General features: G+C 43.6%; 2 protein-coding genes and 1 long non-coding RNA gene across 7 annotated transcripts in view; all 3 read right to left on the bottom strand.

Annotated features, from left to right (window-relative positions):
- The window catches only part of Calx (sodium/calcium exchanger 3), a 241357-nt gene extending 229403 nt beyond the window's left edge, over window positions 1–11954 (bottom strand). The window contains exons 1-2 of one of the 3 annotated variants that reach the window (XM_076369801.1): window positions 9889–11954; window positions 1619–1891 (exon numbers count right to left, since the gene is read on the bottom strand). In XM_076369801.1, the coding sequence (XP_076225916.1) occupies window positions 1619–1891; window positions 9889–11231 (1616 nt within the window). In that variant the 5' untranslated portion in view covers window positions 11232–11954. The remainder of the gene's footprint in view (window positions 1–1618; window positions 1892–9888) is intronic. The other 2 variants (XM_031977811.2, XM_031977812.2) reach the window with 2 other exon arrangements.
- Window positions 11955–14051: 2097 nt separating this feature from the next.
- LOC143174779 (uncharacterized) lies at window positions 14052–16033 on the bottom strand. Its single transcript, XR_012999114.1, has 3 exons — window positions 15978–16033; window positions 15213–15335; window positions 14052–15122 (listed from the first exon to the last, which is right to left on the bottom strand). It is a non-coding gene; the product is annotated as an uncharacterized LOC143174779 (long non-coding RNA).
- Window positions 16034–16555: 522 nt separating this feature from the next.
- On the bottom strand, window positions 16556–20046 carry LOC116427350 (uncharacterized). 3 transcript variants are annotated; one of them, XM_076369814.1, is made up of 6 exons: window positions 19886–20026; window positions 19521–19763; window positions 19095–19460; window positions 18131–18490; window positions 17200–17917; window positions 16556–16798 (listed from the first exon to the last, which is right to left on the bottom strand). In XM_076369814.1, the coding sequence occupies exons 2-6, from the start codon at window positions 19532–19534 to the stop codon at window positions 16784–16786; spliced, it is 1473 nt and encodes a 490-aa protein (XP_076225929.1). In that variant the 5' UTR covers window positions 19535–19763; window positions 19886–20026; the 3' UTR covers window positions 16556–16783. The 3 variants fall into 3 exon arrangements, with proteins under 3 accessions (XP_076225929.1, XP_076225927.1, XP_076225928.1); XM_076369812.1 differs by having other exon boundaries at window positions 16557–16798; window positions 18131–18567; XM_076369813.1 differs by lacking the exon at window positions 19521–19763 and having other exon boundaries at window positions 16564–16798; window positions 18131–18567; window positions 19886–20046.
- Window positions 20047–20457: the final 411 nt, after the last annotated feature.

A 20457-nucleotide genomic window follows, 5' to 3' on the forward strand; every position in this document is an offset into this window, starting at 1 on the left:
ACTTCTTTTGCAATTATGGAAAAGGCGGACGATTCAAATCTTAATGAAATTATTCAATAAATTGATTTATATAAATACAAAATAGAATGTAAGGAAATTGAACATTAAATGTATTTTTAATACATTTTATAAGGAAATACAGGATAATCAATTTTACTGCTCGATGTAGTGTTAGGAACTACCGACAAAATGGCGGATTCTAAGTATCTTATGTCGCAGTAATTCGCATGTTAAGACTATTAGATATGCCAATTTATGTTTTAGATATAATTTTCATCTTGACTGCGAATGTATACTTCTTACAAACCTTGCAACAATACATTTCTTCCATTCTGTATTTGTATTTTCTTCTTTAGTTCTCCAATTTCTTTTTCTTTTCCTCTATTTAGCTTTGAAGTCACTTCAGATGTTAAACGCTTCTAAGATATTAATAATTATGAAACAAGAACACTGAAACCCATCGTTCTGACGGGACAGCTTTCGAGTTAATAATTAACCAGAGAACACAGAAAAGTTTCTGATTCGTCGTGTCGTTTCTTTGAAAACTTGTTCGCGAGTCCGCCTCGATGCCGCGCGACAAAAGTTGAATGTCGAGCCGAGAGAATTTCCGACGAACCGGTCGTAGCCGCCGAATAAAATCGGCGAAGCGTTTGCTTTTTCCCCTGGGGGAAGAATTATGGCGACCTGCCCCCGGCCGAATCACCTAATCCAAAGCTCTTTAGGAAGCGGCGTTAGCTGCTAAGAAACCAATTAAGGTCGCCGTTAAACCCGACGGTCTTCGTTGCGTGAAAAATCCTCCCCTTCGAGTTTCGAACGTGTATTCGTATCCACTGCTGGATTTAGACTGACCGATAGCTGGCCATTCGAAATTGTGCTCGGTGCTGAGTTGAAAAATTGTTTCCAATTGTACGACGATAGTATAATATTTCAGGTTAAAACAAAATTTCATCTCTGATCAGGTTGGAGAAGATTTCATACGACAATATTTATTTTTTAATATAGTTACTTTACTATAGTTATTACAGTATTATAATATTACTGTAATTATTTTCTCATTACTAATTATATAGTTGAAGAAGATTTAGTACGGCAATATTTATTTTTTAATATAGTTACTTTACTACAGTTATTACAGTATTATAATATTACTGTAATTATTTTCTCATTACTAATTATATAGTTGAAGAAGATTTAGTACGGCAATATTTATTTTTTAATATAGTTACTTTACTACAGTTATTACAGTATTATAATATTACTGTAATTATTTTCTCATTACTAATTATATAGTTGAAGAAGATTTCATACGACAATATTTACTTTTTAATATAGTTACTTTACTTTAATCATTACAGTATTATAATATTACTATAATATTATTTTCTCACTACTAGTTATACAGTTGAAGAAGATTTCGTACAACATTTATTTTTCAATATATTCTTGAGTTACTTTACTATAGTCGCTAAATAAACCTAACGAACAAAAATGCTGGCAACCTGATCATTTCGTAATGAACGCAGCAGAGTCAGTATTAAAAATTGAAAACCAAGTTGCTCGGTTGGTTCGGACAACGAGAGAGGTTTCCCCTGTGGGAAAGAAAAGAGAGAAAACTTACTCGGTCTGGTTGTCCTCGAAGGTGAGCGATCCCTCGGTGTGCAGGTACTGTCTGCCAGGCTTGGCGGTTCCCTCGACGGTGCGATAAGGGACGACGACGCGTCCCCTGGCGCCGCTGTACCTCACAACCCGCAACGGGAACTGGCCGACGCTCTCCACCAGCTCGACGTCCCTCTCGGGGAACCCGAACACGCCGCTGTGATCGTCGTCGAGGATCATCACTGTGGCCAGGCTAGGGGAGACCAGCATGGCCGGCTGCGTCGCGTTGCTCAGCCTGTGGGCAACCACGAGTTTTCTCATTCCAATGATTACACGAGAACAGATCGATGAACGATTGTTCAATGAGAATGGAAGATTCGAACGCGCGATGCGTTGTAGACTGGGTTTGTGGAGATTTGTTGTGGTTTGTCGCGGTGATTCTGGGAAAATAGAGATATCTTCGTTGCAACAGTTGCGGAATGGAAGATTGTAGAAAGATTATAGAAAGATTATAGAAATATTGTAGAAAGATTATAGAAAGGTTCTGGAAAGATTGTGGGGTTTTAATGACAATGGAACATTCGAACGTGTGATGCGTTACAGACTAGGTTTGTGGAGATTTGTTGTGGTTTGTCGCGGTGATTCTGGGAAAATAGAGATATTTTCGTTGCAACAGTTGCGGAATGGAAGATTGTAGAAAGATTATACAAATATTATGGAAAGATTATAGAAAGGTTCTGGAAAGATTGTGGGGTTTTAATGACAATGGAACATTCGAACGTGTGATGCGTTACAGACTAGGTTTGTGGAGATTTGTTGTGGTTTGTCGCGGTGATTCTGGGAAAATAGAGATATTTTCGTTGCAACAGTTGCAGAATGGAAGATTGTAGAAAGATTATAGAAAAATTGTGGAAAGATTGTGAAAAGATTGTAGGGTTTTAATGAAAATGGAACATCCAAAGGTGTGATACTTTAAAGACTAGGTTTGTAGCTTTATTATGGTTTGTTGCTGATCCTATGGAAATAGACAGATATTTTTGTTACGATTGCAAAACGATGGAGAAAGAGTAGGGGAAAAGAGAAATACAAACAGAATTAGAGGAAGAGGTAGTGAAGGAAAGAGTAAAGAAAGGGAAGAAGCAGAAAGAAAGAGAAAGACAGGAAACTAAGAGAGAGCAAAAGAAAAAGAGAACGAGAAGCAGCAATTTCGTCGCTCTTAACGCGAGTGACACTTGTCTCGAGTACTCGGGAGTACCGTCGACATGTTCCAGTCATCCTATCCCCGTCGTCGCGGCCACGATCATCGTGAAGCCGAATTTCCACCTGGAGAAACGGACGACTGTTCACCTTGCACCGACATTTGAACCTTCGAAGCTCTCGGCGCGTTTCAATCCACCCTTATATTAGCAACCCCAATGCATCAACTCTTTCGTTAACAACCGAAATGTCTACGTAACACTATTTCTTAGCGCTATCTCTACCGAAAGTGTGAAAAGACTCTTTTTGGAATTTTAAACTATCCAAACGTCCAAACATCCAAATATTCAAATATTCAAATATTCAAATATTCAAATATTCAAATTTTCAAATATTCAAATTTCCAAATATTCAAATATTCAAATTTCCAAATATTCAAATTTTCAAATATTCAAATATTCAAATATTCAAATATTCAAATATTCAAATACTCAAATTTCGAATTTTCAAATATTCAAACCTTCAAACATTCAGCTATCGAAACGTCCAAACGTCCAAATATTCAAACATTCAAATATTCAAATTTTCAAATATTCAAACCTTCAAACATCCAAATATCTAAATATTCAAATGTTGTTTCCTCCGTTCAATCAGTTTTCCTCCATTGAATTTTGAACATTTCCTGTAGTCAATTTCACAATCGAAATAACTTGAAATAAATCGAAAAATAATTTCAAGATAAAATTTCCGAAGGTGTCTTTTCACACCTTCGGTACTTCTAATATTAATATTCTATCTTTCATTTCGCACATTCCGCAGCTTAAAACCGTGCGGCATTCAAAGCGTTAAACGGACCTCTGCAGGATTCAGTTGTTTCTTTCAAACAATTGAAAGTGAGAGTATTCGATAATGCAAATCACATCTAGACACCTCTCCGAGAAATACCGCAGTTCGTTTCGAATGCAGAGAGTTAGGTTATGTGAAATTTTATCGGGTATTCGAGAGAACGTAGGAAAAACCGAGCGGAAGAAAATTGGAAAACGGTTGAATAGCTGGCTGTTAACAATGGTTGAATGCCACGGGGATCACCGGTGATCTCAACCAAATCGAATTACTATAATTTCTTCAATTAAACGATGATTATTTGAAAACTTTTCTGTATTACTAGTAATACTACCTAATGCAGTGACATTCATTCCTACCGCGACCGGTCAAATGACTGGTATTTAGCACAACTTATATTTTTTAATATAGAATGAAGATAACAGCCAATTTGACAGTATACAAATATAGCTTCTTTTATTCAGAAGTATATAATTTACATTTTATTCATTTCCACCGCACTTTTTACAAATAGGTTTGTCGATTGTACATTTCCCACACACGTACTTTTTACATTTTAGACAGATTTCGTTAGTCTTATTGTTTGTGCAATACCTTATTTGGCATGGTTTCCGTTCGCGTGAACCTGTACTTGTATTTGTGACGGGTGTTGCTTGATTTTCTCTGCCCAACTCTAGTTCTTTCTGATATTCAATGGCAAGTTCTTCTGGCAATTGAAAGAAAAATTCCTGCCTCGAAATCTCTTCTCCCGTGGATTCTTTATATAAAATCCATGCATTTATCCCGGCTAAATCTAGGATATTGAAAAATACCTGCAAAGGCCATCTCCGACATTTAGATTTTACTGATTTTACCGAGGCCGATAGCCGAGCGAGAACTGCAAACGCTTGGAAGTACCGTAAAGCACTTTTTGGCTAAAATCATGCCGCAACTGCATTACCTTTCGTTTTTAACGACTTTATAGTATCGGAATTGAGTCTTCGAGAGAATACTATTACAAAAAGATATAAATCGTTCTACCGGTCAAACGACCGGTCGTGGTAGGTAAGACAGACTACAAATTCTTCTCAGAAAATAAACAACAAAGGTGTGAATATTGAAGAATGTTTTATACATATATTTTAGAAAAAGTCGTTAAGTGTAAAGGCGATTCAATTACGTTCTATAGGAAATTCTAATCGAAATTTTAAAAACAGACATTTGACTGGTCGCGGTAGGAATAATGTTAATGTAAGGGTTAATCGGTTGGCGAGTGACGACCGATCGGTGTCCCTGGCCGGGACACGATTCTCGGACGTGAATCGAGCACGGCCCGCGTATGATCGAATCGCCGGCTAATTGGCGTCCCCGACGTGCACGTCGGTGCGCGGCGTCGACGGAGCCGCGAATAAGTGGCGTGGTGTCCCTTTGTGCGACGGAGTTTATTCGGTAATGAAATTGCGCGCGCCATCCGGCCCGGGTTAATTGAGAGACGCGGCTCTCCCCGGCGATTATCAATTTATTATCGTGGCGGGCCGAAGGAGCAGCTCTCGAATGGATGCCGCTTCCTGTTTGCGTCCGGGAACTGGGTCGATTGGTAACCGACTCTGATGATTTATTCGCGATCGTTTCTTTTCTCTTATTTCTCCGTTTCTGTTTTCACTCTTCTTCCTCGTTTTGCGCGTTTAAACCTCTGTTTTCAGCTTCTGCGCTCTTATTTTTTCGCTTTTGGCTTGTACATCTTTGTTTTCTATTTTGGGCTTCTACGCTTTTGGCTCCTCGTTTTGTTCCTCTATATCTCTATTTCTTATTTTCGGCTTCCAAGCTTTTGGTTTCTTGTTTCGCGCCTTTAAACGTTTATTTTCTGTTCTGGGCTTTTGCTTTTCTGTTTTGGGCTTGTACATTTCTTGGTTTATATTTCGAGCAGTTGGTATTTCCTTATATCTCGTCATATTCTAGCGAATACTTTCGTAACATATAAAGAAACGAGTAAGAATGACATTGATAACAAAAGAAGTGTCTTTCGAAGTGTCGAAGGATACAGTTGTCGACTAACAGAACTCAATCGAGAATTCAAAGAAGAATACAATGCCACAGAAGAAAATAGCAAACTGGAAAAGGTCACAAGATAAAAAGTCCCGCGGAGACCAAATCAAAGAGATACCAACGTAAAAGCTCGACCAACATCAGTTCCTTGCTTTTTTACCTGCCACGGTCGAGGATTGCAAACGGGACGAATTAGTTAGTAACATTAGCAACTAGGAAGACCCAAGAAGGGAGGGAACTTTGTCTCCCTTCCGCAACCCTCTACACTCAGAAAACCAACCAGAACGTCTTTGGAGGACGTGAAGACGATTCTGGGAGGTTCGGGCAGTAGGAAGTCAGATCACGCATAGCGCAACATTAGAACATAACAAGTCACAAAAAGAACCAAGTTTACCTCAGCGCCTACTCATTTTCGAAGTTTCGTTCCCGATCATTCGGGTGGTCCTTCGAGAAGTACAAGTTTACAAGTCGGCACCACGTGCGAACGCCTACAAAGCTCGTTCACCATTGCGGTAATCACGAGTACCTAACAATAATCATCACTCGTCTCATCAACTTCACATCTTAAACCCATCCCAAAATTCTCCGCGATCCCATTCGAACATCCACCACATTCTCCCGTTGAAACGAGCAAACAGAAAAACCCACGTTCAAATTATACCTTCGAAACGCAGATTCTTATAAGAACCAACCGAAAGAAGCAAAGAGAAAGAAGAAGGATAAAGAAACTGCCAGGTGGCAAGGCAACGTAGTAACGAGCACACGCGAGGATCCTCTTGAGGTTACGTACAATGGATTTCCCTGTGATCCGCCGAAGCTTCCTCAAAGTTGGAGGAACGACACCGTTAAGTCCTACAAATCCGGAGAAAGTCCGAGGACTACGGTATTTCTCCCGCGTATCTTTACACTCATTTTCTAAGTTTTCTTCCCGATCGTTCGGGTGGTCCTTCGAGAAGTACAAGTTTACAAGTCATGGCGCGGAAAGGAAGAAAACACAGCGAATGATCAATGAAAGGGATTCGAACAGGAAATCGACGTGGCCGCGCGAAGTGCTTCCCCGCGTTCGAACGCATCCCGCCGCTCATATCGGGCCTCGATAATCGTTAAAACGACGTCGAACGATTCGCTCGCTCGCGGTCCCTTTTGTTCGGCTCGTTTCTCCTTTCTCGCCGTTTTTATTTTTATTTATCCACCGTTCCGGGCGGACATCATTGTCCCCCGACCTCGACCGAGTTGCGTCGCAAAGAAGCGCGCGTTTTCGTCAGGGTTCCAATCTGCTCTGCGAAACAATGAAACATTTTGCACCGTTTCTCCGGCCTTTTTTTCGCCTTTTTGCCCGCCGCGTTCCAATTCCCAGCCGGCTTCCGCGCGACTCGGCGGTTTCAAGGTCCGATACGTTCGACGGTACGCGTCCCACCTTCCCTCCGACGGAGCCGTCAGTCACGGATGGCTCTAATGATTGGAAACCGCGGGACCGTTGATACGAGAACTGCTGCACGCGGGGAATTCAATGGAACGCGTAACTGAAGTCGCGAATTCGGAAACGGTGGAAGTTCCGTTTTTAGGTTAGCTGTACGAGTTATCGGTGTGATTGTCTTTAATTTCCTCGGACCGGTTTAATCGTTTGCACTCGAAAGGCACCTTTCAGTCGTTTGATTTAACTCGACAGAATGATGAAACTTAGAGTTCAGCATTAACCCTTCGCACTCGAGAGGTGACTCTCGCTCATCATTCGATTTTATGTACGAAAATTATAAAGCATTACACGTAACATTAGCCTTTTACGACTAAATAAAATTAAATAAACGCAGTATACATGGTATTGACACGTTGACTGCCACGAGAGTATCTAGCATTTTGAATAGTAATACCCAGTCTTTAATAACAAAGGCAAATGATATTGAAAATAATTATTAGTGATTTGGTATTACATTAGTCATATTACGCTATGATCCATCTACTTATGTTACGAAATATTTTTACTTAAGATCAAGTCTTTCATTGTAATCGTTCTTCGTTTTTCGATGAGAATTCATCTCCGGTCTTGGTTAGGTCACGTTTGCAATTAAATGAAATTAACACTTTTACAATTAAATAAGATTAAATAAACGCAGTATACATGACATTAAGATGCCTATATTTGACTCTACAATCAATTTTTCAAAAGCTCTTCGTTCTTCAATGAGAATTCATTTCCGGTCTGAACGGAAAATTCAGCATGGGTCGTATACGACCCACGCGGCGCGGGACGTGTTAAGACGACGCTCACCGAGGGTCAAGGTTCTCGAGTACGAAAACGCCATTCGTTCGGAAGTGGACTCAATTTATAATTAGCCCAAGGTGTATTCTACAGATATTTTTAGCTTCCAAGCTCGCGCTTGCCCGATAGATCCAAGTAAACGATTCTACGGATAAACACGCCAACATTGCCCTATTTATTTGTATCCCAAATATCGTTTCGATATTCACAATTTTTCAATGAAATATCGACGACACTTTTCACGGTCGACATAAAGAAGCGTCATGTACGATCTAAGGAACAGAACTATTTCATTTCAATACGTAGAACGGTTTTCTATGTCCTAACTCTAGTTTAAACTTGATGGACTATCTCAATAGAATAGTCCATCGTCTCAACGGAATGTTGACTTGTCTACGCAAAATGAGTTTCTCTTGCATTCTCAAATAACTATTAACACTATAATCCAATCAATCTAAATAAAACATTAGAAAATGCAACTGAAACGAGTCATCGGGTTCCTAAATATAATGTAGCTTATCATTCCTAATAAGAATATCTATAGAAATAATTTCATTTTATGGCAGCGAACGTCTTAACCTCTCAAACATCAAATCTACCATAAATTAGTAAAGACTCTAATAACGAAAGTTATAAACGAAATATTAGAAAAACGAAACTGAAACGAGTCATTGAGTTCGTAAATATAATGTAGCTTATCATTCGTAATAACAATACCTACAACATTAATTTCATTTTATGGTAGCAAACTTAACCTCTCAAGCATCAAATCTCCCCTAAATTACTAAAGACTCTAATAACCGAATAGCTAAGCCCCCCTTTTGCCCCTCGAAGAAGATAATTTCATTAATTTTCTAAGACTACCGCGATCATTCTATAAATGTTGCAACCTTCATCCTATAAATCCCACAATTGGAGGAAGACCCTTTGAATGACGACACTCTGCTACCTTCAAGTACAGGTGGACAAGCATATCGACCACATCAGAGGAAAAGTTAACTCGGTTCTGTGGTTCCGTTGCGTGGCCGATGGTTCGACCGCCGTCGCGGATATTCCGTCCGCGGGGAGAGGTCTCCGTGACCCAGAACCAGCCGGGAATGACCGAGTGCCAAATTCAGTTCGGTCACCGGTCACGGGGACTCCCCGAGTGGCAGTGGAAGCGCGCGAGATCGTTAACGAGGCGCGTGTCCGCGGAAAACGCGGAAACGAAGTTCGCAGATGAACCGATGCTTATGGGTACACTGAGTTTGGATTTTACAGTAAATGACAAATGTTCGTTCCGCGGATTAATCGTTAAAGGTGGCACAGCTTTGACGAGAACAGTTGCGAAAGGAATGGCGAACGAAGGGGTTAACGCGTTCGCTAAGCGAGCTATAATATCTTCTTCGATCCAATAAACCTGAAGAAAATATTAGAGAAATGCATGTTGAATGATTACTGATGCCAAGCTAGCAAAAGCGAAAATGCCGAACGGTCATCTAAAGGCAACCAGATGTGTCTGGATTTTGTCACGCGAAGTCAAGAGACTTTTCTCCAGGCAAGACCATAAACGGTCTTGTCAAGGAAAACGGAGGCCAACTTACTTCTGAGCGTTCGAGTGATTCGCATTCGAGAACTTGAAAGAGCTAGAGTTTTTCAAAGCTGTTACAATAAAGTCGCACTGTAAAATATATACCGCGCCATTATTTAGTCACCCATTTCCAGTAATGCAACTGAAACGAGTCATTGAGTTTCTGAATACAACATCGTGGTATACAATTCCTAATAACAATATCTACAGGATTAATCTCATTTTCATTATGTAAAATATATTACAACTGTCACAACTACGCGACGCGTGTTGAACGATTAATCCTAAAGTGAAGCATCTCCTAGCGAGTCTAGACGTGAGAACCTAAATGCAACCCCATGAAAACGAAAGGAAAGGTGACAAAACGAAAGAAGAAGAGCCATCATCTCAGTCCCACCTGACATAGAAGTGCTCGTCCTCCTCGAACAGCTCGTCATCGATAACGGAGAGCTTGATGGTCTTCTTAGTCTCGCCCGGGTCGAAGGTCAGAGTGCCTTTCGCGCTGATGTAATCGGACCCGGCTTCGGCGGACCCGTCCTCGGTGCAGTAATCCACGGAGCAGGGCTTGCTGAGATCGCCGCCGGCCCTGGTAACCCCAACCTCGAAAGTCCCAACGTTCTCCATGACGGTGTAGTGTCCAGGTTCAAAGAAGATCCTCATAGCGTTCACGTTCTCGATATCGATGCTCTCGGCCTCCTGCCTCTGCAGCTCGGCCTTGACCTCGCTGAGGTCGCTCTGCGCCCTTTCGCTGATCTTCTTGCTGAGGTTGCCGGCGCCGACCATCTTCCTGGTAGCCTGGACCCTGTAGAAGGCCCTGCTCTTAGGCCCCTTGCCCAGCACCTCCTCGTGCGCCATCACCTCGAGCTGCTCCAGGGGCTGGGTAGGGAACTTCTTCCTGAGCTCCCTGAGCGTGTTGATGTAGTCCCTGCGGGTCTGCTCGAACTCCTTCGCCTCGGGCGTGTCCGCGTCCATCATGCTGTGGTGGAAACCGTCCTGCTGCGGCTTGATCTCGAGCTCCACCCCGCCGTCCGAGTCCCCGGCCTCCGCCTGCACGATCACGCCTCGCTTGTTCATCCGGTAGCCTTTGTGCAGGTACTTGTAGATCAGCAGCCTCCTGTCGGCGACGTACGCGGTGAGCACGGTCGCTGGGAAGAAGGAGAACGTCAAGACCCCTTCCCAGACCTCTAACACCCCGGGGCTAGAGACGGCCAAGATCAGGTACAGCCACACGTAAGCGAAGATGCTCCAGGTCGCCGTGACGAAGAACACCCGCAGGTGCTTGATCTTCCTGGTCTCGCCGTTCGGTATGACGAACACGCACAGCGAGATGATCACGAAGAGATTGTACGCTGCTGAGCCTACGATCGTGCCCGGGCCCAGCTCGCCCGCCTGGAAGTTCTTCGCCCAGATCTCGATGATCGACAATAGGATCTCCGGCGCGCTGCTGCCCAGCGCCATTAGCGTCAAGTTCGCCACCGTCTCGTTCCACACCCTGACCACCACGATCTGCGGCTCCTTGCCCTGCCGGCGTACCACCAGCTCCTTCTCCTTCGACGTGATCACCTCGATGGCGGCCATGAACCGGTCGCTGATGATCGACACGCCGATGAACAGGTACAGCAGCAGGAAGAAGTACACCGAGCCGCGGATTATCACGTCCGATAGGTACAGGTTCTCCTCCGGCCTCCACAGCGGCACTACCAGGCCCGGCTCGCAGCGGACCGAGTAGTTACCCGACATCTTGACACCTGGATCCTCCTTAGCGCCGCTTCCCCGTACTGCTCTCCAACTGACGAGCGATCAAGCAGTCGGCCGATGGAGCGGAAACCTTTGTCCCCCGGTTGCTTCGGGACTCTGTCAGCGGACACTGTTGAAGATCAGGGCAGAGACTCTTTTATCCGAACGATGCGGCCGATTTCTAGGCGATCGGCTAGAAAGGATCCCCCATCAAGCGACCTGATCTCTTTGTTCGTCTCGATGACACACGCGCGTCTCAGCACTTGACACTTCACGGCTCGCCCCGTTTGCTCCCCGGAACGTAGAGTGTCGCGAACAGTACCACGAAGAGGACGACGAACCTGAGACCGACCGGACCGAGCGGGGAGGCGGATCCTCTATCGCGGAGCGAGCGGCGGCGCGACAACAACAACAACCAAGGCCGTTCTCTCGTCCGTTAAGGGAGGAACCGGCGGCGCGTGTCACGGTGACGGCCAGGCGCCAGCGGCATCCGCCTGCCACCTTCGGGGAGGATCGCGGCTATCGGGGAGACCTGCCACCGCGGTAGCAGCAGCGAGCTCCCATCACGAACAGGACACTCTCTCCTTCCTCGCGCGCGCACCGGGCGACACAGAACCGTACCGGACCGTGTTCGAACGAACACTGAAAGAGGAGAGAGAGAACCTCGAGCGGCCGTCAGGCGGAGGGGGTGGAAGGACGTAGTGGGAGGCAGAGTCTCGGGCTGGCTAGACCTACGCCGCGCTTCTTCCGTCCTCGTTCAACGGTGGCTGCGCGATTCTCCTTCGATTCCCCTACTTCCCTCGCGCGCCAACCCTCTTCTCGCCCGTTCCTTCTTCTGGCTTCGCGGAGTACACCCCCGTCGGTCGTCTCTCTGTCGGTCGCGATGATGAACAATGCCCGTCTTTCTCTGTGTCAGCGGTTCTCTTGCTTTCCTTATCGTGCGATGCCTAAACGATGTTTACGCAGAGATAATTGTTCCACAGATTATTGCGGAAAATGATTTAGTAATGAGTAAATTGATGTATAAGCCGATTGAAATCTTAGTAACTACACATTTGTGGCTCTCACGAAGGAATGTTCAGAGGTCAGTTTAAGTGATAACACTGGAACTACCGGATGGGTCGCAATGACACATTCCCGATTTCTTCTTTTAGAATCAGTGAAAACGCGCAGATACTTGTTTCCGAAATTACTGCGGAAACTGATGTAGTAATGACTAAATTGATGTATAAGCCGATTGAAATCTTAGTAGGTACACGTTTGTGGCTCTCGCGAAATTTGCAGAAGTTAGTTTAAGTATTCGGCAATTCTAGTGTTAACACTTCGCAATTATGGAAAAGGCGCGGACGATCTTCTGAGAAATTATTCAATAAATTGATTTAGATGAACACGAAGCAGAATGTAAGGAAATACAGAATAATCAGTTTTACTGCTCGGTAGTTCTAACGTTAACGTGTGCGCTGGCTTGTATTGCAGGGATGATTGACGGCTACGCAAAGGAAACTGAGTTCGATCGGTTCTCGACTTTCTTGCGATGTTAGTTTACTATTCATTGATACGATTTACGAATTACCGGACCGATCAAAACTAAGACCAAAGACCCCTAATCTGCCTACAGAACGTCTCCTCGTGGAACGTGTGAGAGTATGATCGGGTGCCCAGCTTCGGACTGTGGGTGTCATTGAGTGACCGTTACTTAGAATGGAAGTTAAACTCGGGGGAAAACAAAGTTAAACTGCAGGGAGTTAACACTGTATCTACCGAAGGTGTCAAGGGACACCTTCATGAAATTTTAACTGAAAATTATTTTCTCAGTCTAATCATTTTCCTCGGTTATGGACATTTCTTATATTTAATTGTATAATCGTTAACTGAAAAAGTCGAATAGTCAATTCAGAACATACGACTGACCTTGGAAAATAATTGTAAGAATTCCAACTGGAACTAATATATAGTAATATTATGATTGCATAAAATCTTGTCCGACTACATAACTAGTATTGTATGAGTAATATTATAGTAATACTGTAACGGCACAAAAAAAGTATTGGTAGACACTAGGGTAAACGATCGGTTTGCAACTAAGGGATCCTCCGATGTGTCGTATCGCAGGACCGAATAGTTTATAGAATACAATATAAAGCACCACCTGTGGTACGCTGCCCGTTGGTTGGCAACCACTGTTCCACCTGTCTCCGTCTATGCCTCCCCTCCCAAGCAAACCCTCCCCGTTCGTTGGTCCTCCTCCCCCGGCCCTTGCCGCGATTCGCTGTCATTGTCCCGCGGCTGAGTCGGCCTCTCCTCGTCGCATCCCTGCCAATGAACGCCAGCCGCGCGCATGCGTCTCCACCTCCTATTCGGCCACCCCCTCCTCCTGCGCCGCGACCGACACCCATGCTCGCCGGGGGTGTTCGCTCGCCTCTCCGCCGCCCCTTGTGTCTGTACTCATCTTCAGCCGGCTCGGCCGGCCTAGACAGGATCAGACCGGACGGCAACCCTCGCAGCATCCTCTTCGCCCGATCGCTGCCTCGACGCTGTCCACTGGCATCATGGCGTTCCGGCCCATCTACGGTGCAACGGGTTTCCCCGGTTTTTGCTATTTGCGTAGTAGATGCTACATTCCAGAGTGGTTTCCGGGTGAGGGCCAGTAGGAATTTGCTCCCAACGTTTCGCCGACATCGCATCTGGCTTCATCAGGCGCTAAAGACACACTGATACTGGCGTCATCCAGCTGCATGACTGGACTGGTTCCGATGTTCTTGTCCAGCGATCAGTAATATCTTCGAAGCATTGAATATTAGGTACCTGGTGCGTGTTCCGGATCAGTCACCAGAAGTTTTTAACACTAGAACTACCGAGAATTTAATACGATTAATATGCAATTCCTATAAAAATTGTAACAATTACTTTCAGTTCCTTCAGGCATTCATTATAGTACTCCAGTGGAACTATTTAATTTCAAAATCATTTCGAGTATTCGATACTTTGAAAATGTTAATAATTGCTAAACAAAACAATCGAAACCAGTCGTTTTGACTGGTACGGTAGTTCTAGTGTTAACTGGTAAGATTAAAAGACAATTAAGAATTATTTTGTTAATTATATTAGTGACTGCTGATCCGGGGCATGAACCAGGTACCTGATATTCAATGCTTCGAAGATATCACCGATCGCTGGAGAAGAACATCGGAACCGGTCCAGTCGTGCAGCTTGAAGCGTCGTTTTAGGTAGAATACGACTTCGACGTTTTTAGCAGTGATCAGCTGTGTAGGGTATTTTGTTTTGTAGTATCTACTATTCAGTCGATCTTTACACATTTGTAGCTGAGCGGAATTTAGATCCGATTCAGTTATGAACTAGAGCTTCGGGAATAACATGAGGTGAAGTAACTTAAACCTAGGATGCCGAATGGTACATCTGTTCAATTTTCTTTTGACGCTTCGTCTGCTGTTTCGGCCGATGTCGATTTTGGTAGTGGAGGACATCTGACAGAAGTGGTGTCGGCAGTAGGTTCTTAGTTTGTTGTCGATCGCCGAGCAGTTCGTCATTTTTACTTGGACACGATGGTTGCAGGTAAAGGCGGTGAAAGAACGAGGAAAGCTGTGTTCAAATCAACCTGTTTCAGGGAATAAACGAATTAACAGACTTATGGTCTTCTAAACTGTGCTCTCTTTATGTGGTCTCGTTAGGACCTTAAGCTTCGATGCGGTCCAAGGTCCTGGAATGTTAATTGGTACTGATTCTGAAGAGTTTGGGTTCTGTGTCTAGGTTTTCAATCGCAGTTACGGATTTCTTCTTCTTTTTCTTCCTCCTGTTCTTCATCTTCTTCGTCTTTGTTTCCGTTGTTCAACGTGTGATCCACGTTCAACGCCCAGCACTTTCAAATACATCTATCTGAAATGCAACAACCCAAAGTAGATTATTAAGTTAACGGAACGTGACGAGAAACTCGATCGTCTTGAACAACCAAGACGCTTCATTTACCCCTTTCAGAAGGTCATCGTTGTTTCTGCTCATCGTTTGTCTACACTCCGAGAATCGCAAGTTCATGATCATGTCGCCATCTAGGTCCAAAGAGGTAAGCTGCTGTTAGAATCCTAGATGTCTCTGCAGAGATATGGAAAATCGAAATAAGAAGAGCCGGGAATCCCCTGTACATGAGCAACGCGAGAAAGATATAGGTTGACGAGTGTGACAAATGACGTGGAGGATTATAAAAATGTCGATTTCGAAAGTACGCCACGAATCGAATAAAAAGTCAATTGTGAACCGGTTCGTCGTGAAAAAATGTTCCGGGCTTGTCGAACGTCAAAAAACATATCCTACTATTCTAATGTCCTAATGTTCTAATGCTGTAATATTTTAATATTTTAATATTTTAATATTTTAATATTTTAATATTTTAATATTTTAATATTTTAATACCCTAATATCCTAACATTCTAATATCTTAATATCATAATATCTTAATATCATAATAGCCCAATATCCTAATATCCTAACACTCTAATATCTTAATATCTTAATATCTTAATATCCTACTATCGTAGTATCCTAACATTCTAATATCCTAATATCCTGACACTCTAATATCTTAATATCCTATTATAGTAGTATTCTAACATTCTAAATCTTAATATTCTAACATCCCAATATCCTAACATTCTAATACCTTAATATACATAATATCCTAATACTTTAATATCTAACTGTTATCCTAATATTCTAATATTCTAATATTCTACTCACGTAATACAACAACTTCCTTCGATTCAAACGACAGAACAATGTCAAAGCGCAACGTGTGCAACGATCGCAGCGAGAACGTGAAATAGGGGCTTCCCCGTCTAGGGACATTTCAGCCGTAGACAGAGAATAGGGACAGCCTGGCGGCGCGCGTCGTGGATACTGAAAACGAGTCTTGAATCTCCGAGATCGTGCTTCTAGCGTTGTTTACAACGGAACGATAACGTTTAAGGTTATAGTTCACCGACTCAGCGTACGTTTCTAACAAACGATGCATTTAATGGTGTTAAAAAAATGATGATACGAATATTTCATGGAAGAAACACGTTTAAGCATTTGCACAGTATGACATATTGATTTATTTTCCTTATAACATGATGTTATAAAATGATTTATTACCAAATGATATTACTAGTTTACTAATAATCGAATAATCTTCACATTAACGATCCAATAATTTAAAAATATTTATACTAATTTAGACAATGACCATTCGTTTCAAGTTCAAGTTGAGTCTGAGCTCAGGCAACGATAAGATGGACTCGTGCGGGAAACTTGTAGGAAAATTCGACAATACAATTGTTATTCATGATCAATGTTTATTTCGTCTCTTCGGCGCTCTTCGTACATGGACGCCGGCATCAAGGCAGATTAATAATTGACAATGATTAATAGTAATTAATACTGTTAAAGCGGATGAATAATCATTCGAGTCGGTGGCCACCGATTGTCGTCGATCGTCGCTTAAATGTTCCGAATGCGGTCCGGTCCAATTGCAGTCGCATCGGGATACTTAGAAACGGGGAACGTTATGTCCAACTATCCTGTAATATCGAAATAAATGTCTCTCAGGCAAATCATTCCAGTGACGAAGCTTCTGTGTTTCGAGTTGCACAGCCGTTCAACACCAGAACCGCCATTTTGGGACAGAATGCCCCGTTCTTGGTGGCTTTTACGATTATTGGAAAGGCTACGGACGCTTCTTCGAGAGACAGTCAAAAGTCTAACTACGCGCTTATCAAAACTGAAATATAAATCAATGGAGATTTCGACAAATGACATCTCAAAGCCGAAGAAGCTGAAGGAACTCAGCGAGTCGCAACAAACAATTAACAGGTTCTCGTCGAACGCATCCAAAGCTGTTTATGTGAACTCCTTGAAAACTTTTCAATCTTTTTCGAAATTTCTATAAAATTCCTATAAAGTTATTTATGCGAATGGTTACCTCGTCGCTGTCCTTATCATCGTCCTTATTCCCTTCATCGTCGTCGTCTGCGCAATATCTCTCGTTCGCGTCCTTCAAGTACAGCACCAGGTGCGGCAGTCGACCAGGGTGCAACATAGCCACCCTCACATGTAGCAGCGGATTTTCCTGAAGATGCAGCTCGAAAATGCTGCTGGACTGCTCCTCCCTAAGCGGGGCAAGGTCCTTGATCTTGTTGTTCCTAAAACGCAACACCCTCAGCGACGGCGAATTGCTTAACAGTTTTGTGGGCAGATCTATGAACTGGTTGCCCGACAGGTCCATCGTCCGCAAACTGATCATCTTTTTGAAATGGTCCACCGACATCCTGTTCAAAAGGTTGTTGGCGAGCAGCAGTGTTTCCAATTTCTTCAGGAACTGGAAGCTCTCGCATGAAATGGTGATGATCTGGTTGCCGCTAAGATCCAGATGTCTCAAATGCACCAACGAGCTGATGCTCGGTACCGACGTCAGACGGTTGTTGCTCAGCCGCAAATCCGTGATCGTCTCTAACGTATGGAACACGAAGCTCGCGAATTTTTCTATTCTATTGCCGGACAGGTCCAACTGTTGAAGGGCCTTCGCGTCCTTGAATGCGTCCTCCGCGACGTACGTGATGAGGTTCCGGGACGCGTTTAGCTTCCTCAGCCTAACCGCGCCGTCTAGGAAGAGCACGGACGAGTTCCCATCGCAGTCGCTCCTGTGTATAGGCATTTGAATCTTAGATTTGGCAGTTTAGGAGCTTGACAGCCTGGGGATTGGGGAGTTCCTGGTTCTGGGACTGCGAGACTTCGAAGCTTTGAAACTGTGAAACTTTGAGAGCACAAAACTCGAGACCTGCGAGACGTTCAAGAATTGAAAGGTATCGAAGTCTGCGCTAAGTGATTCAAAACGATCATAGGCACATCTCTACCTGCACAACTGGGTGATCGCGTTCCCGCTTACAGATAGTTCCTCGACGTTCTTAAGATGATTTTTCTCGATCCTCGGTATCCGGTTGTCATCCATGTGCAGATACGCCAGCGAAACGGGTACGTTCACGAGGAATTCCGTCGACTCTATCCGGTTCCTGTCCAGGTGGAGGAGTCTTAATCGTGGCGCAAAAGTCGTTATCGCGACGCCGAAACGCGAGATACCGTCGTTTCTCAGATACAGCTCCTGCAGTTGCGGCAACGAGCCGCAGATCTCCGACAATTCTGCGTTCTCTTCACGATACTTGTTGCCGTCTAGATACAAGACGCGCAAGAAGTCGTGTTTCCCGAACGAGAGGAGCCTAGAGGTAGAGATCTCGTTGGCGGACATGTTCAATATCCTCAAATTCGGGAGCGTTTCGAACGCGCCGCATGACACCTGATAATGAGGATTTGAATCTCAGTTTCAAAACCGTTCGATCATTTCGGGAATGGTAATGTTTCGATAGGATTCGCGAGCGTTTGAGAGTTTCTGAGCTCGAGAGTTTGAGACCGCGAGACTTTGAAACTTCGAAACTTAGACAGCTTAGGACTTCGGGACTTTAAAGTTTCGGAACTTTGAAAGTTTGAGAGTTTGGGACTTTGACACTAGACTTTAAGACTTTCAGATTTTCAAGCTTTGGGTGTTGAAGAGTTAACGACTTGGGCACTTCGAAACTGCGAGACTTCGAAATTTCGAAACTTAGAGAGCTTAGGACCTTAAGACTTCGGGACTTTAAAGTTTCGGAACTTTGAAAGTTTGAGAGTTTGGGACTTTAAGAGACTTTGTGATTTTGCGGACTCCACGAATATCGAGACATCGAAAAATTAGAGAATACCGCGTTCAATTTGAGGCGATTCAAATGTTTCGCCACGTGTACAGATTCGAAACGATTCGAAACATTGATAACGCATTACTAATGTCACCTCGGTGATATTGTTGTCGTCCAGGTGCAGCTTGACCACTGCCGGGCTACTGAAGGACCCAACGCTGATCCTCCGCAGGCCTGATCGCGTGAATCGCAGCTCCACATTGGGGTGCCTGCAATCAACTGGAGATTCAGTGGTGGTGGCCGCTTTTGTAGGCGGAGACGGTTTGCTGGGAGTTGGATGATAGACGGATAAGTCGTGAGGTGATTCATAGAAGTCCGAATATCGTATCTCATAATTGTTAGGTACAATGTTATTGTTGGATTCACCGCTAAAACCCTCCACAAGATTGCTACTATCATAATTGGCAGCCAGCAAACCGAGCAACAACGTAACGGTGACACATCGTAGACACATCGCCATCTGTGAACACACCGAATCAAAGATCGGCTTATAATCGCTACCACTCGAGAAACGACTTACCGTTGCCATTTCATTTGGTGTAACAATATCACAAAATTCGCATTTTTCGATATCAAACTTTCTATGATCTAATAACACATGAACTATCGAAATAAAAGAGTTCCATCACTCGATTCGTCTGCCATCTTTCTTTACGCTAGTTGGCGCGGTGAACACGTTATCGACAGTTCATTAAGAAAATAATGAATATTTACAGTGGAACAAACTTTAAAAACTGTTTTACGTCTGTTCGATTGTTGAATCCTGTAAAATTCGTGTTAGTTCTGTGGAACATTGTAGCTTTCTTGGAGCAGAAAGGCTAGTTAGCCTAGGACTGACCGAAGATCTGAACGATCTCTCTTTAGACCACCTGTTGTTATACTTACGCGGCTTGCAGAACAGAAACTCGAACGGATCGACCTCGAATATTTCTCGAAACGCGCGGACACCCCCGTTTGAATTAAACGGTACGGACGACTCGATGCTTTGTGTCCTGCTGACTCAAACGGGGCCGGTTATATAGTAGCGATAAGTCCAAGGAAATTTTACACCGGCGCGGTCCCAGGACCGTGACCGAATTCTTGGCGCCTCGAGGAACTATCGCAGACACTTTTCTCGTGTCGCACAATTCTGACTGACTACGTTTCGAAGGTTGAAAAGTTTGAAATTCTTGCAACTTCGGAGCATTTGAACTCCGAAACTTTGGAGTTGTGGAGTTCGGAGCCTTGGAGCTTTGAAACGTTGAAACTTTGTAACTTCGAAATTTTTAAACTTTGAAACTGTGGGACATTGGTACTTTGGAACTTTGAAGTTTTTAAATTTTGGAACTGTGGAACTGTGGAACTTCGAAATTTTTAAACTTTGGAACTTGTGGGACATTGGTACTTTGGAACTTTGAAGTTTTGAAATTTTGGAACTGTGGAACTGTGGAACTGTGGAACTGTGGAACTTTGGAGCT

Source organism: Nomia melanderi, chromosome 8, assembly GCF_051020985.1.
Source record: "Nomia melanderi isolate GNS246 chromosome 8, iyNomMela1, whole genome shotgun sequence".
Taxonomy (NCBI): Eukaryota; Metazoa; Arthropoda; class Insecta; order Hymenoptera; family Halictidae; genus Nomia; species Nomia melanderi.